The 15,339-nt window shown below is 44.8% G+C and overlaps 1 protein-coding gene across 2 annotated transcripts; it reads left to right on the top strand.

Annotated features, from left to right (window-relative positions):
• The first annotated feature begins 5,682 nt into the window (after window positions 1-5,682).
• LOC102150719 (putative speedy protein E7) lies at window positions 5,683-11,169 on the top strand. 2 transcript variants are annotated; one of them, XM_005599834.4, is made up of 10 exons: window positions 5,683-5,784; window positions 6,764-6,875; window positions 7,093-7,161; window positions 7,319-7,432; window positions 7,618-7,815; window positions 9,330-9,388; window positions 9,754-9,839; window positions 10,355-10,529; window positions 10,622-10,718; window positions 10,994-11,169. In XM_005599834.4, the coding sequence occupies exons 2-9, from the start codon at window positions 6,860-6,862 to the stop codon at window positions 10,679-10,681; spliced, it is 777 nt and encodes a 258-aa protein (XP_005599891.2). In that variant the 5' UTR covers window positions 5,683-5,784; window positions 6,764-6,859; the 3' UTR covers window positions 10,682-10,718; window positions 10,994-11,169. The 2 variants fall into 2 exon arrangements, with proteins under 2 accessions (XP_005599891.2, XP_005599892.2); XM_005599835.4 differs by having other exon boundaries at window positions 5,705-5,784; window positions 6,796-6,875.
• The last annotated feature ends 4,170 nt before the right edge of the window (window positions 11,170-15,339 follow it).

Here is a 15,339-nt window from a genome sequence, read left to right on the forward strand (position 1 = left end):
TTTCACAATGTTGTAAACTATCATAACCTCAATAAAAATAAAAAACTTTCATACTATTTTTGACAAGAGTGCCAAGACTATTCAATGAGGAAAGAATAGTCTCTTTGACAAATGGTCCCGGGACAACTGAATCTCCATGTGAAAAAGAATGAAGTTGGAGCCCTACTTCATCCCATATACAACAATTAAAGTGGATCAAAGACCTAAATGTAAGAGCCAAAACTATTAAAGTCTTAGAAGAAAACATAGGAATAAATCTTCATGACCTTGGATTAGGTAATAGTTTCTTAAATATGAAACCAAAAGCACAAGCAACCAAAGAAAAAAGGTAAATTGGATAAAACTTAAAACTTTCCATGCTTCAGAAGGACACCATCAAGAAAATGACAAAATACATAGAATGGGAGAAAATTTTGCAAACCATGTATCTGATAAAGGAATTTTATCTGGATACATAAAGAACAATTATGATTCAATAATAAAAAGACAGATTACCAATTTAAAAATGGGCAAAGGATCTGACTAGACATTTCTCCAAAAGAGATATACAAATGGCCAACAAACAGCATACTATTAGCCATCAGGGAAATGCAAATCGAAACTACAATGAGATACTGCTTCACACCCAGTAGGATGGCTATAGTAAAAATACAGGTTAATACCTTGTTACCATAAGGTAATAAAAGACAGAATGCAGAGAAATTGGAACCCTCGTACACTACTTGCCAGAATGTAAAACGGTGCAGCCACTTTGAAAAATAGTCTGGCAGTTTCTGAAAAGGACAGATATGGAGTTACCAGATAACTGTAAGAAAAATGAAAACATACGTCCACCCAAAAAGTTATACACAAATGCACATAGCGGCATTATTCACAGTATCCAAAAAGTGGAAACAACCAAATGTCCATCAACTGATGACTGCATAAATAAAATGCAGTGTATCCACAAATGGAATATTATTTGACAATAAAAAGAATGAAGTACTGATACACGTAACAACACGGATGAACCCTGAATACATCGTGCTATGTGAAAGAAGCCAGTCAACAAAGCACCACATATTTTATGATTACATTTATACGACATGTCCAGGACAGGCAAAACTATAAGAGAAAATTAAATTGAGACAAAAGGATAGAAATATAGAGACAAAAAAATATAGAGACAAAAGTAAATTAGCGTAGGGCTTGGGCATAGGAATGGGAGACTATGGGGGGATTGGGGAAAGGGCTAAGAAATGCAGGATTTCTTTGAGGGATGTTGAAAATGTTCTAAAATTAGATTGTTGTGATGATTGCACAACTTTGTGAATATACTAAAAACTACTGAACTGTACACTTTACACAGGTGAATTGCATGGTATGAGAACTATAGCTTAACAAAGTTGTTTAAAAGAAAAATATTGCCTCGGTTTCTCAAACAGTTAAACACAAACTTACTATGTGACTCATCGGTTCTACTCCTTTGCTATCCACTCAAGAGAAATGAACACATACATCTACACACAGACTTGTATGTGAACCTTCATAGCAACGTTATCCAGAATAACCGAAAAACGAAAAAAACAAATATTCATTAACTTGTGAATAGATAAGCAAAATATAGTATCTGCACGCAATAGGTAATTCAGCAATAATAAGTAACTGAGTACTAATACATGCTACACCATGGATGAACCTCAAAAAACATTATGCTCAATGAAAGAAACCAGACTCAAAAGAACATATTGCATGGTTGCATTTATATGAAATTTACAAAGAAGGCAAATCTCTAGAGAAAGAAAGTAGATTAGTGGTTGCCAGGGGCTGGAGGTGGGAATGGGGAGTGACTACAAATGAATGAGCAGGAAAGATCTTTCGGGGTGATGGAAATGTTCTAAAACGGTGATTTCGAACGGTGTTTGAACACGGTGATGGTTGTTCAACTGTGTATAAACACACTAAAATTCTTTAAATTGTATATTTAAAATGAGTAAATTTTATGCTATGTAACTTAAATGCCAATAAAGCTGTTTAGAAGTAGGGTTGAAGAACCGATAGAGGGATGGACAGATGAACGGATGTGTGTGATAAAACGTTTATATTAAAATGTTCATTGTAGAGTCTAGGTCATGTGTATACGTGTGTTTACTATACAATTATTTCAATTTTGAGGATATTTGAAAGTTTTTGTACTACAATAATGAGGAAAAAAGTTTTTAATTTCTCTGAGCTAGAGATTAAGATCCCTATAATATCACTTCACCAAGTTTAGTTTTGGCTCCTATTCCAGTTGGCAAATCTTCAAATATTTTGAAAAGCACTTCTTTAGTCTCCAAAGTCTTATCTTTTCCTGGCTAAATGTATTTCATTAGCACAAATTACTACAATCTTTATTAATTCTGACTCTTCACCGTCTGTCCATCCCTGGCAGAATTCTCCAGGTTGTCAAAATGCTTCCTGGAACTCCAAGGGAATGCACACCATCCAAGGTGGCTTGACTAGTGTGGTCCTTCCCTTCTCAGGAAGCGAGTGACAGGTGGGAAAGGTGACGCCATGGGTGTGGATCCCTTTTCCCTCAAATCGGCTCTAAAAAGGATAGAAAGAGTTATCTTTGGTTGATAGAGGGAAGTGGACAATTTCCCAAACATTTTTTTTTTAAGCTGGAGCAGACTTGAGCATAAACAAGTGTGAAAAACATGGGAATAGAGACGTTAATGCCAATAAAGGCAAGTTACAGGGACAAGGAAGTAGTTAAGTATTTAAACTAATACATTTATTACTGTAATATCAAAAAAACTCAATAAATTTAAAAGGATTGGAATCACACAGAGTATGTTTTCTGACCATAATGGAATCAAACTGGAAATCAACAACACAACATAATAATAAGAGGAAAATCTCCACACACTTGGAAACTAAACAACATACTTCTAAATAATCCATGGGTTAAAAAGGAAATCTCAAAAGAAAATTTAAAAATACATAGAACTGAATGAAAATGAAAATACAACATATCAAAATATGTGGGATGCAGCTAACGCAGTGCTGAGGGAGACATTTATAGCAGGAAATACTTGCATTAGGAAAGAAGAAAGACCTAAAACCAATAATCCAAGTACTTACCTCAGGAAACTAGAAAAAGAAGAGCAAACTAAACCAAAAGCAAGGAAAATGGATGAAATAGTAAGGACAAGGGCAGACATCAGCAAAACTTAAAACAAGAAAATCAATGAAACAAAAAGTGGTTCTTTGGGGAAAAAATCAGTAAAATTGGTAAATCTCAAGTAAGACTGACAAAGGAAAAGAGAGAAGACACAAATCATCAATATCAAGAATGAAAATGGGGGTATCACCACAGATCCAGAGCCAGGACAAGGATGATAAGGGAATACCATGAACAAATTCATGATCAAAAATTCAACAACTTAGAAGAAATAGACCAATTCCTCAAAACCACAAACCATCAAAACTCAACTAAGATGAAATAGACAACTTTAATAGTCCTATAACCATTAAAGAAATTGAATTTGTAATTCCCAAAAAAGAAATATTTAGGTCTAAATGGCTTCACTGGAGAAAATTCTACCAGACATTTAAAGAATAATTAACACAAATTTTAGAAATTCTTTTTCAGAAAATACAAGAAGAAGGAACACTTCACAACTCATTTTAAACAGTATAACAACAGTACAAAAAAGAAAACTACAAATCAATATTTCTTATAAACTTAGATGCAAAAGTCCTCAACAAAATATTGTCAAATCAAATCCACCAATGTCTAAAAAGAATTATACACCATAACTCAAGCAGAACTTATTCCAGGTATGTAAGTCTGTTTCAACATTCAAAAATCAATATATATAATCCACCATAGCAATAGGCTTAAAAAAGAAAATCACATGATTGTATTAATTGATGCATAAAAAGCATTTGACAAAATCCCATACCCATTCATAATAAAAACTCTCAGAAAACTAGGAGTAGAGGGGGAAATTCCTCAATTTGATAAAGAATATCTAAAAAATCCTACAAGTAATATTATTCTTAATGGTGAAAGAGTGACTTTAGGAACAGGCAAGGATGTCAATTTTTACCATTCTTATTCAATATGCCAGTGGAACTTCCAGCCAGAGCAATAAGACAGGAGAAAGAAATAAAAAACATATAGATTGGAAAGGAAAAAATAAAATTGTCCCTATTCAGAAGACGTGCTTGTCTACACAAAAACTCCTAGAACTAATAAGTGAATTCAGCAAATTTGCAGTTCACAATTCAATCACTTTTCTATATACTAACAATAAACATGTGGAAACTGAAACTAAAGACACAATAATACCACTTACAATCACTCCAAAGAAACTTATGTATAAAACAAAACATGTACAGGACTTTTATACTGGAAACTACACGATGCTGATAAAATAAATCAAAGACCTAAATAGATTACCTATAGGTAGGCCTATAAATAGATGATGTATAAATAGAATTTAAACAGACATAACCATGTTCATAGATTGGAATACTCAGCATAGTAAAGATGTCAATTCTCCCCAAATTAGTCAAAAGGCTTAATGCAATTCTTCTCAAAATTGAGTACGCACTTTACCATACAACCAAGGATCATGAGCAATAAAAAGGAATAAACTATTGATTTATGCAACAACTTGAATGGTGTCAAGGGAATTACACTGAGTGAAAAAAAGCCAATCTCAGAGGATTACACACTGTCTGTTTGTATTTATACAACATTTTTGAAATAAAATTACAGAGATGGAGAAGAGATTACTGGTTGCCGGGTTGGGGGGATGGTAGGTAAGAGGAGCACGAGGTATTTTTCTAATGGAACTGTTCTGTACCTTGACTGTTCTGTATTTTGGTGGTGATCACAAAAGTGTACACGTGATAAAATTGCATAAAACTAAATACAACTGCACATAAGCGAGTGCATATAAAACCAGTGAAATCTGAATAGGGCACCATGTCATTAGACCAGTGTCAATTTCCTATTGTGATATTGTACTATACTTATGCGAGTTGTTACCTTTGGGAGAAATTTGATGAAAGTGTATAGGATCCCTCTATATTATTTCTTACCATTGAATGTGAACTTAATTGAATGTGAATTACAATCATGTGCTGCATAAATGATGTTTCCATCAACGATGGACCACATACACAACAGCAGACCCGTAAGATTAGTACCATAGAGCCTAGGTGTGTAGTAGGCTATACTATCTAGGTTTGTATAAGTACATTCTATGATGTTCACATAATACACAACTGCCTAATAATGCATTTCTCAGAACATATTCCCTTGTTAAGCGATGCATGACTGTACCTCAAAATATGAAAGTTAAAAAATCTTTAATCTTAATATGATCACAGCTAAACACAAATAAGAAAGGCAGTAAAAAATGTACTTTTTAGTACATTAGTAACTTTTTATTATGGATGAGAGATTAATCAACTTTTAAGTTTGTATTTTCTCAATTTTTTGGTATGTGGATATATCAGTTTCACTTGGAAGCATTAATTGATTTGGTTAAACACAAGACGTGGTTCAAAGTAGAGGGAATGGTGGGATAAGAGGAAGTGACCCCAGTGTGCAGGCTGGGACACCACCCCCCTCCCCCATGGCCTTTTGCTAGCACGCCTTTTATAAACCAAAGGGCAGTTCCTGGTGGAATGGTGTGATGTCATCAGTGACTTATGTAAAGGCTCCGGAATCCTTGAAGCCATTTGATCCTGAACACTTGGCTACAGCCAGTGCTCTTTTCACACTGTTGTGAGGCTGTGCTCTAGGTAAGCATGAGGGCCTAGATCTTGAGAGAGACACGAGGTGTTCACTAGGGGTGGGTGTCCCCCATTCCCATACTAGCCTGAGTCTTGGATCCTGAACTATGTTCCTCCAAGGAGTCCCGGAGGATGTGGAAGGGCATGTGGAAGGGGTCACCCGTGAGTCTCCAGATGTGTGACTGGGGATGCAGTAGGAATAAAAATAGGTCTCAGATTTAGGGAGAAGAGAGAACATGAGGGGATGTGAGCAAAAGAGAGAAGAAAATGAATTTGGGGGAAGGAGGAGAGAGAGTAAGGCTGACTCTCACAGAGAACTCGGCCATCAGTGGCCGCCTTGAGAACCTCGGGAGCCGTGAGGACAGTGGGGAGGAGCAAGAAGAGAGAGCACTCTGTCAGTCAGGAGGAATATGGCCCTCAGATGGGGTAGAAGGCACTGGCCTTCTTGAGGGGGCACTAGGCACTGCCTCAATCAGCTTCAAGGGCCGTTTCAGACAGGCATGGGCCACTCTGGTCATATTTTTGCCAGGCCTGATTGCCCATGATTTTATAATGGTTCACAGGGATAGTTAGGTAGAGCTGATGACATTGGCATGTAAGGTCATCCAGCTTAACCCTAATGGAAATGCGACTGAGGCTCAACAGTCGCTGCCACTGGCCACTCTTCCCTTGAGTGCTGGTCAGACACGAGTTCTAATCCCAAATCCAAAGAGCTTTTAGCCACAGTTAAGGCACAAATCCTAGACAAATTAAGTCATCATCCCTCATCTGTAAACGAGGTAAGTTATACACCTTAACTTAGAGATCCTTATAGAATTGAATGAGACAATTCTTCAGATCAATATCTGAAGTGCAACAAGCAATCAATAACTATCAGCTACTATTATTGTCACTTTAATTATTATTAGGTTTCACAAGAAGCAGGTTAAGCAGAAAGACACAGCCTAGTCAGAATCAGGTTGGTTCCTTTCCATTTTTTTGTACCCAGAGAAGACAGGATTCCTCTGTATTCCACCTCAGCCTCCTCAGAGACTGCTCCAAGACAACAAGACCAGCAAAGAAGGGTCAGAGGAAAAGAGCGTGCATGGAAGGGAAGACAGGTTGGTGAGGTCATTCACCCTTTACCCACAGTCTCTGAATGAAGGAAGGTGCTAGAACAGCATGGCTCTGGCATCACTTCTTCTCGACTCTCAGGAGCATGGGTCTGCATGGGCAGGGGAAAGGGTGCCCAGGATGAGACAGGGAGGTCACTATCCCAATCACTTTTGAAGCTACTGAAGACCTCAATGACCAGAGAATTCACATTTTTGTCCATAGAGGTGTCCTCCAGGCAGAAAGATCCATGGAAAGAGGCACAGGAGAGCAGCTTTTGCCTGGCAAAGAAAGGTAAATATTAACTCAATTCCTACCCTCCAGTCATTCTTCTCTCAACCCTTCAGATGTCCCAAGCAAAATCCTCAAGGTGAGTGGGAAGGGAAGAGCCAAGTGTTTCCCAGGCAGGTCCCTCCCATGATCATACAGGGTCCTTCCTCTCTCCCTGCAGCTCCTCGGAAGAGGAGCCCTCTGGCCTCAAGTTCCGCCTCTTTAGAGGCTGTCCCTGAGCAGAGAACCAGGAGGAGAGGCCAGAAGAGGAAGAGACCAACGGATGTCAAGGAAGGTATGTGCCCTCAGGCATCCCTCAGCTTCCTTGGCCCAGCATGGAGCATCAATTGCTGCTGAGTAACCACTTGTCATCTTGTCCCACGAGGCAGGGTCCAGTCTTCAGGGTGAGCGGCAAGAGAAGGACTCAGACTTCCCAGGTGGGTCAGGTCCAAGCTCACATGGAGCCTTTTGTTCCTGCAGCTGCCCAGCAGAGCAGCTCCCCAGCCTCCAATTCCACCCCCTCAGAAGCTGTCTCTGAGCTGAAGTCCTGGAAGAAGAGGGGGGAGAAGAGAAACATATGGACTGTCAATCATGTTGAGGGAACAAAACTCAGGATGAACAAGAGGAGAAGACCCAGTTACCGTCCTGAAGACCAAGAAGCATTCTACCGGCTTCTGGGTATGTGCTCAGAGCTGGTGGCGTGCTCAGGGTCCTTCTAAACTGAGAAAATCATGGCGGGCACAGAGGCTCTGGGACCGTGCTTGAACCTCCCCCTGGGGCTCTAAGCTGTAAGGTGTCCTGCTGGCAGAGAAGCAGAACAACCCTGGTTCTCCTGTGGTACTCACGGGTTTTTCTGAGACAAGTTTTGGAGGGAGGGAGGGAGGGAAAAGAGACTCACAGTTGAGTGTTCTATTAACAAGACACTTCAGGACAAAGCAAGGAGTGCGTCCTCTGACCACCGAGACGCATTAATTTATTCCCCGCAGTTAAGATTTTAGAGATTAGTGATGACAGGACAAACTAGATCTTGCTGTCTTTATGCTCAAAGTGAGAGGAGACAAAAAACAAACAACATGTACAGAAATAAATTGCTCTTGGCCACTGACAAACGCAGAGAAGGAAATTTTTTAAAAGGCAATGACACCTGGAGATGGGGACGGAGCAAGGGTAGGAGAGCTTTATGAAACGGGAAACTCAGGAAAGGTCTATCTGAGAAGGTGAGTGAGGACCAGAGGCAGGACTGAGTGTGACAGGTTTGGGGACGATGCTGAGTTCATACTGTCCAATACAGCATCCTCCAGACACATGTAGCTATTGAAATTTAATTTTAAATGAATTAAACAAACTTAAAATTCACTTCCCCAGTCTCACTAGCCACATTGCAAGTGCTGGGTAGCTCCACGTGCCTAATGGCTACCATATTGGACAGCACGGATATGGAACATTTTCATCATCACAGAAAGTTCTACTGGGCAGTGCTCTTCTGAGGGCCAGGCTAACGGGAGAAGGGTCCAGGAGGGCGAAATGGACCCCTCCATCCCCCCTCCTGTGCAAACGTCATTGTCCTGGGCAAGGGGTGAAGGAAAGACAGGACCCAACATTCTCAGGTCTTCACTGGAAAATGGCACCCCCAGAGGACAGCTCTAACCCCAAATGAGCCTGCTGTGGGGAGGGGAGGCCAGGCCATTATCTGCGGGAGTGAGGGGATCCCGGAAAGGGAGGGCAGGATGCCCAGTGACCCCAGGGACTATGAACTCTCCACCACCCGCCCAGGGTGCTCAGTTATCAGATGGGGCAAGCACAGCATGATGAAGTGACAAGGATGTGGTGTCACAGAGGCCCATCCAAGCTTTTGGCTTAAGGTAAATTTGGAAACTTTGTGAACCAGGTCACATCTCTGCAGTAAATGCACTTACCATCTCCCAAGTGTTGAAGATTAAATAATAATAGCAAAATCCCTGCCCCACAGTTGAAACTCACTCTACATGAGTCAACGGAAGGACTAGCAGCTGTTGCCGATATTAAGCCCACAACCCTCCTGGAGGAAAGGGAGCTGCCTCCACTTCTGTGAGATAGAGGAACTCAGAGAAGGTTCCGGTTTCCCTCCTTCCCTCTGAAATGTCCACGGCACCACGCTCACTTCTCCCAGACGGCTGCTCCAAGGCCTTCATCACTTCTCCCTTCTTTTGCAGAGGATCCCGTTATCCAGAGCTTCTTGGAAGCTGACATTTTCCTCAAAGTGTCTGACAAGGTACCTGCAGCACCAAAATGACGAGGGGCCCAAGGGGTCTGCAGAGTCACCACCCTATGGGGGGGCAGGTACAGAAATAAGACTTCTGTCTGGGCAGGAGAAGCCCTGGAGAGACCTGCTCTGCATGTCAGAGGAAGAAAAGATTTATTACCGGCGCCCTGCCCTGCCCACTGGGCATCTCCTCCCTGGCCTTCCTGCCAGCTCACCTCCACCTGTCAAGGGACCCTGAGACCCTCAGCAAGTCCCACCCTGAGCAGTTTTCCTGCCATGGCCTTTGGATGGGGGCACGACCCAGAGCCCCTGCAGAACACTCTCCCCTTCATTCACCCCTGGCCACCCCCTCACGCCGCTTCTGTGACACACAGTACCTGCTTTCCATGGTGGTGGAGTACTTCGGCCGCGTGGGGCTGCCTGGACACCTCTACAACAGGATCCACTTCTTCCTGGCCCTGTAAGCACCTCCACGGGGACCTGCCTCCATTCTGCCAAGTCCCCCAATCCCACAGCTTCGCCACCCCCGTGGGGACGGCTTGGCCATCCTGAGGGTCCCACGTGGTGGTTCCCATTGGCCACAAAGCAGACAAGGCCTTTAGGGGTCACCTGGTCCTGCAGGAGGGTAAGGCGATGAGTAAGGTCCAGAGATAACGAAGTAGCTGGGAAACACCACTTGCTGCCCAGAGACTGAGTGACTCGAGGTGGCAAGCCACAGGGAAATGGCGGGCAGCCTGGAGCTTGGGCGGGGCTGGACATGGCACAGGCCTGCAGGCTTGGGGCTGAGGGTGATGCTGCTGCCGCTACCGACCTAGGTCCCCGTGCAGATACACATCCCAGACTCGCTCTCCTGGATACACTGCCCCGGGCACTCCTGGTTCCTCCAGTGTGACCTCTGCAGCCTCTCCGCACTGTCCCACCTGAGGCTGGGAGTCGTTGGGGCCAGGACGAGCTTGTCTTCTTTTCCCGCGGCAGCTACATCGCCTCCGACATGGAGGAGGACAACCCCATGTCCAAGCGGAGCATCTTCCAGTTCCTGCTGGGCAGGGAGCACTGGCCAGACCTCTACAAGGAGTTCCTGAAGCTGAAGGTGGAGTTCTTCTACGCCATGGGGTTCCGAGCCTGGGTCACCCCGGAGCTGTGTGAGGAGGTCTGTCAGGGATGACGGCCAGGGGGCACCCCCTGAGGTGGTGGGGCTGGGCCCTTCCTCCAGGGGCTTACCCCGTGGCGTTTCTCTTTCAGATCCAGGCCCAGAACCCACATCACTGGGTCTGGAGTCGGGTGCGCCAGTGCGCCCCCTAGGTTCCCAGGGAATGGAGCGGGGCTGCAGGTGGTCCAGGTGCGTGAGGGCGCTTTGAGGGGTGGGGTGCGGGGAGCTCTGCAGGGTCAGCCCCACCCTCTGTGCCCCTGCAGTCCCCTCCTGGGCTGCTGGGCATGAGGAGGGAGCGCTGCTGCACCCATCAATGCATGTTAGCATAGCAAGGGCTCTGAGAACTCCCCAGGTAAAGAAACTAGTTACCTGTGTTTATATCAAAATCCTCCCAATGACTTTGACTGTGGAATCATGTACTGTGCGACGCAAGGTCCCAATCTGCACATTCTTTCTTTTTTTAGGGAAACTTTTGGAAACGCTGATGTAAGTAATGCAAACCTCTGCAGAGTCTCGAGCTGAGTTAAAAATGTTAAACGAAAATACATGAAAAACACTGAGGTCATCCTTTCTGGAAAAGGGGCTGTTACCTTGGTGGTTCTTAGGAGAAAAGAGAAAGATAAATGATGCTAACATTTCATCCAAAGTTTTGTGTGTTTCGCTCCCACGTGAAGCAAGCTACCCTAAGTGGGGTCGCTGGAAGGTTGCTGGAAAAAAGGAAACAAGTACACGTACAGAACTGGGAGGACACAGCACAGAACGCCATCCCCTAACTAGCATCACGCTCTTTAGAATGCGCTTTCTGTGGTTTAAATTTAGTTTTTGTATTGGATTTACTTGAAGTGGGGGGAGACCTTCAGTGAAATGCATAAGGAATGCTTTGTCTGGGCAGACAGTTTGACTGGAATCATCCTGCAAACAGAGCCACTCCCGCTCGCTGCAGGGTGTAAGGCAGTCGTTTCTGACCCTAGGAAAAAAGAAACAGGGAGACAGGAAAGCGGGTCACGTGTGCTCTGAGATAAACCGACTTTGTATACAGTTTAATGCTTCCGCAGGCTTTTCATTTAAGGACTAAGAACAACTGTGTGCATCAGGAATCTCAAAATTCCAAAGAAAAACAGTATTTTTACTACAATAAAAAAAGAAAAGGCCCGGGGGCGGCGGCCCAGTGGCATAGTGGTTAACTTTATGTCCTCCACTTTGGTGGCCCGGGGTTTGCAGGTTTGGATCCCGGGGGCGGACCTACACACTGCTTATCAAGCCATGCTATAGCAGGCATCTGGTATATACAATAGAGGAAGATGGGCCAGTCTTCCTCAACAAAACGAGGGGGATTGGTGGCAGATGTTAGCTCAGGGCTAATCTACCTCAAAAAAAAAAAAAAAAAAGGGGCCAGCCTGGTTAAGTTCCCGGGCTCTGCTTCAGCCAGCTCAGATCCTGGGCACAGACTCAGCACCCCTCATCAACCCATGCTGTGGTGGCATCCCACATAAAATAGAGGAAGATTGGCACAGATGTTAGCTCAGTGACAATCTTCCTCAAGCAGAAAGAGGCAATGGATGTTAGCTCAGGGCCAATCTTCCTCACTAAAAAAGAAAAGCAGTTACTGGGGCCTATCTTGGGTCTGGTCACTAAGAGCAATGAGGATGACAGCTGATTTTCCCTGAATTCCCGCTACCCCTCAACACAGAAGCTGCTGCCTCGTTCCAGGCTCCAGGCAGCCTCAGAGGGACGGCATCAGCATCGGGCCCCCAAGTTTCCTCAACCCCCTGCAGGACAGAGGGTGCAGGCAGAGCCGGGACCACAGCAGCCTGAACCCGAGATGCCAAAACCAGCTGAACCCAAACTTCCAGGGGTGTCAGCCAACAAAGGCCCTGACCCCTGGACATGCTGGAAGGGTCTAGCAGTAATGTGGAGGGGCACTCAAGGCAACCAAAGCAGAAGCCTCTACGGACACTGAGGACAGGCAGAGGCAGAAGGGAAGGAGAGACCAGGAAGAGGACCACGGATCAAGAACCTGAAGGATGGAAAAGACTGGAAGATGGCGAGGAAAAGAGGAGACAGAAGGGCAGAAACACATGAGGAGAGAGCAGGAGTCGAGCCCCTTCGAGACAATCAGCATCCCGGGGAAGGTTGTACTCAGAGCCCTGCCTGACAATCTGCTGGAAAGAGAGCAGCTTTACCCAGGGAGGAGACAGTGGGACCTTTCAGCCAAAGGACTAGCAGAAGGCATGAGTGTATTGCTGTGTTGATCTAAGGCTGGATAAGTGGGGGGCAAGGGTGGGATCGCATGCCATCCTACACTCTGGCAACATAGAAATAACCCAACCTTCAAAATAAGAGGAGAAGGGAGAGAAAAAGGGAGGGCCCCCTGAAGCATGAATTCTGCTGGGGGAGAGGTGGGAAGGTCCCGGGGGGCCACCATAGCTGGAAACAAGACAGCGGAAGCAGAGGTAAGGGAGAGAGGGACTCAATGAGTCCTGTGAAGATCTTAGTGTTAAATGTATTCACAAAAACACGAGCCACCCTAAATACCAAGAGTAATGAATACAACGAGTTTTTAAAAAGCAAATAAAGGCACAGAGTAAATACAAAAAATACAGTAGGGGCTGGGCCATTGGTATAGTGGTTAAGTTCACATGCTCCGCTTCAGCAGCCTCAGGATCATGGTTTAGGATCCCAGGTGCAGACCTACATACCACTCATCAAGCCATGCTGTGGTGGCATCCCACATACAAAATAGAGGAAGCCTGCCACAGATGTTAGCTCAAGGCCAATCTTCCTCACCAAAAAAAAAAGAAAGAATGAAATACCGTAAATACAGTATAAAAATGAGACAACTGAGATCCATCATATTATTTGTCTTGATAAATTTGAACTCACTACTAAAAGGAAAAGATTTTCAGATTGGCTTGCAAAGCAAAACCTAGCTTTGTGTGGTTTGTAAGAAATTATCTTTAAATCATTGAGAGGAGCTAAAAATAAGCAGAGGAAGCACACCAAGCAGACACCCTCAGATGAGAGTAGGAATTGTGGTCTTGCCACCAAGGGGGAAGAAAACGGAGGCTCAGAATCCTTCAGAGAGACCGGGAAGGACACTTGGGGTGGGGGCTGGGGTGGGGACCAGGATCAGTGCCCAGTGTTAAAGGAGATCCCAGGGGCCCAGGCTGGTCCACTGAAGCCTGATTTGCTCAGTAATGTTTAGGTTTTACAGCTGTAGATACATATATATCTATTTTTGACAGGAAACTCTATTATTGGGCATCTGCAACATGGTATTATTAGGCAATAACTACAATTGCTAGACAGAAAGTGTCTAGCTCTTCACTTCTTTTCTCCTGCGGAAATGACTTATTTTGCCACAAAATTTCTGATAACTACAAGGTTCCCAGGAACCTCACAGTCAAGTGTTGGACAGAACAGCAAGTCTCGTAAAAAGCTGACTCCTTTCTGGAAGCAATACAACTGCTGATCAACCCTCTCTCTGTCCCCTGAGGGTTTAGCATTTCCTTCTTGAGTCCTCTGCCAACAATCCCAGTCCTTATGAACTGTGACACTTGGCCCATGCTGCCCCAGAAGGCCCAGGTGGAAACAGTTGGGCTAAGGGGTTGTTTCTCGCCCCAGAGGAGCCACAGAGAGACAAACCCAGAACCAACAGGACCGGGCAACCAGGCACACAGTGTTCCCATTTACACATCTGAGACTCAGTCCCACGAAGTTTGACACAAAATGGGGCCAACCCCAAATCGTCCCAGTTACTCAGCCAAAAGACCATGCCTTCTTCCTTTAGTCAAGGAGCCCCTCAGCATGTTAGGGAGAAACCCGAGGCACTCAGGGAGTCGCTGCCACTGGAGCTCTGAGGCTGGTGCCATCCAGATGAGTTGGTGCAGTGATTACGAGATTGCAAAGAAATCTTGGCGTTTCCAAGAGCAACTGAGGGTTTGACAATGGAAAAGGAAAGTGAACAGCGCTGAGAGCTCAGGGGAGATAACCAAGGAGCTGGAAATTCCACGAGCAAAGCCTAGGGAAGGCCGAGCAGTGGTGGAGGGAGGGGGGGTTGTTTTTGTGGGACTCAGGGATGGGACTGAGTTTGTATGTGGGTCATTGCATCCCACGTAGCATCACAGGGTTTGCTCAGGAACCCGAGAAGAAAGGGTGTTGATAAAGGGAAGCAGATTGAGTGGTTTTTGGAGCAGAGGATGGAGAAGCCCCTGCAAACCTCCAGAAACTCAGGGGTGGGGGCACCTGTCTCAGCTGGTATCAGCTTCCTGCATTCAAGCGTGCACCATCTGCCTCCATGTCTGCCTGTAACCAGGCAGGAGAGGAACGACTTCACCCGTCTTCCATCTCCAGGCCTCACACGGGCATCTCCCACTGGCACCTCCCATTGGCACACTCTTATCTGGCCCCACATGGGAAATAAAGTTCGAGGCCCAGAAGAGAGGAGGTGGTGAAGATGCTGGAAGTTGACACCCAGCCCACGCACGGGGCGCAGTGAGATGACCCACAGGTGAGCTTAGTGAGCAGAGAGGGAGTTTGGAGCAAGGTGACACAAGACAGCATCCACACCCTCCTCTGGGGATCTGCGGAAATTTCATCTAGTGAGGGTTGGGGCTCATCTCATCTAGATCTTACGGGGCAGGGAGACTGCAGCTAAAGATGCTAATTACAATGGATTTGCTAATAATTCTTCCTTCAACTCAGTTACCCACATTTACTCACACTTCCAATCGATGAAACTATCTTTTTAATCTCTGAAACGGTATGATAAGCAAATTTAAAATATTCATGATAAGTGAAAGATACCCAC

The sequence above is a fragment of the Equus caballus genome, chromosome 15, assembly GCF_041296265.1.
Source record: "Equus caballus isolate H_3958 breed thoroughbred chromosome 15, TB-T2T, whole genome shotgun sequence".
In the NCBI taxonomy this organism is placed as follows: Eukaryota; Metazoa; Chordata; class Mammalia; order Perissodactyla; family Equidae; genus Equus; species Equus caballus.

What these genes read in the sequence shown, in the direction of transcription:
- LOC102150719 (XM_005599834.4), top strand. An exon ending in AGCATTCTACCGGCTTCTGG is followed by an intron (nt 7,816 to 9,329) that starts GTATGTGCTCAG and finishes CTTCTTTTGCAG; the next exon opens with AGGATCCCGTTATCCAGAGC. An exon ending in TCCTCAAAGTGTCTGACAAG is followed by an intron (nt 9,389 to 9,753) that starts GTACCTGCAGCA and finishes TGTGACACACAG; the next exon opens with TACCTGCTTTCCATGGTGGT.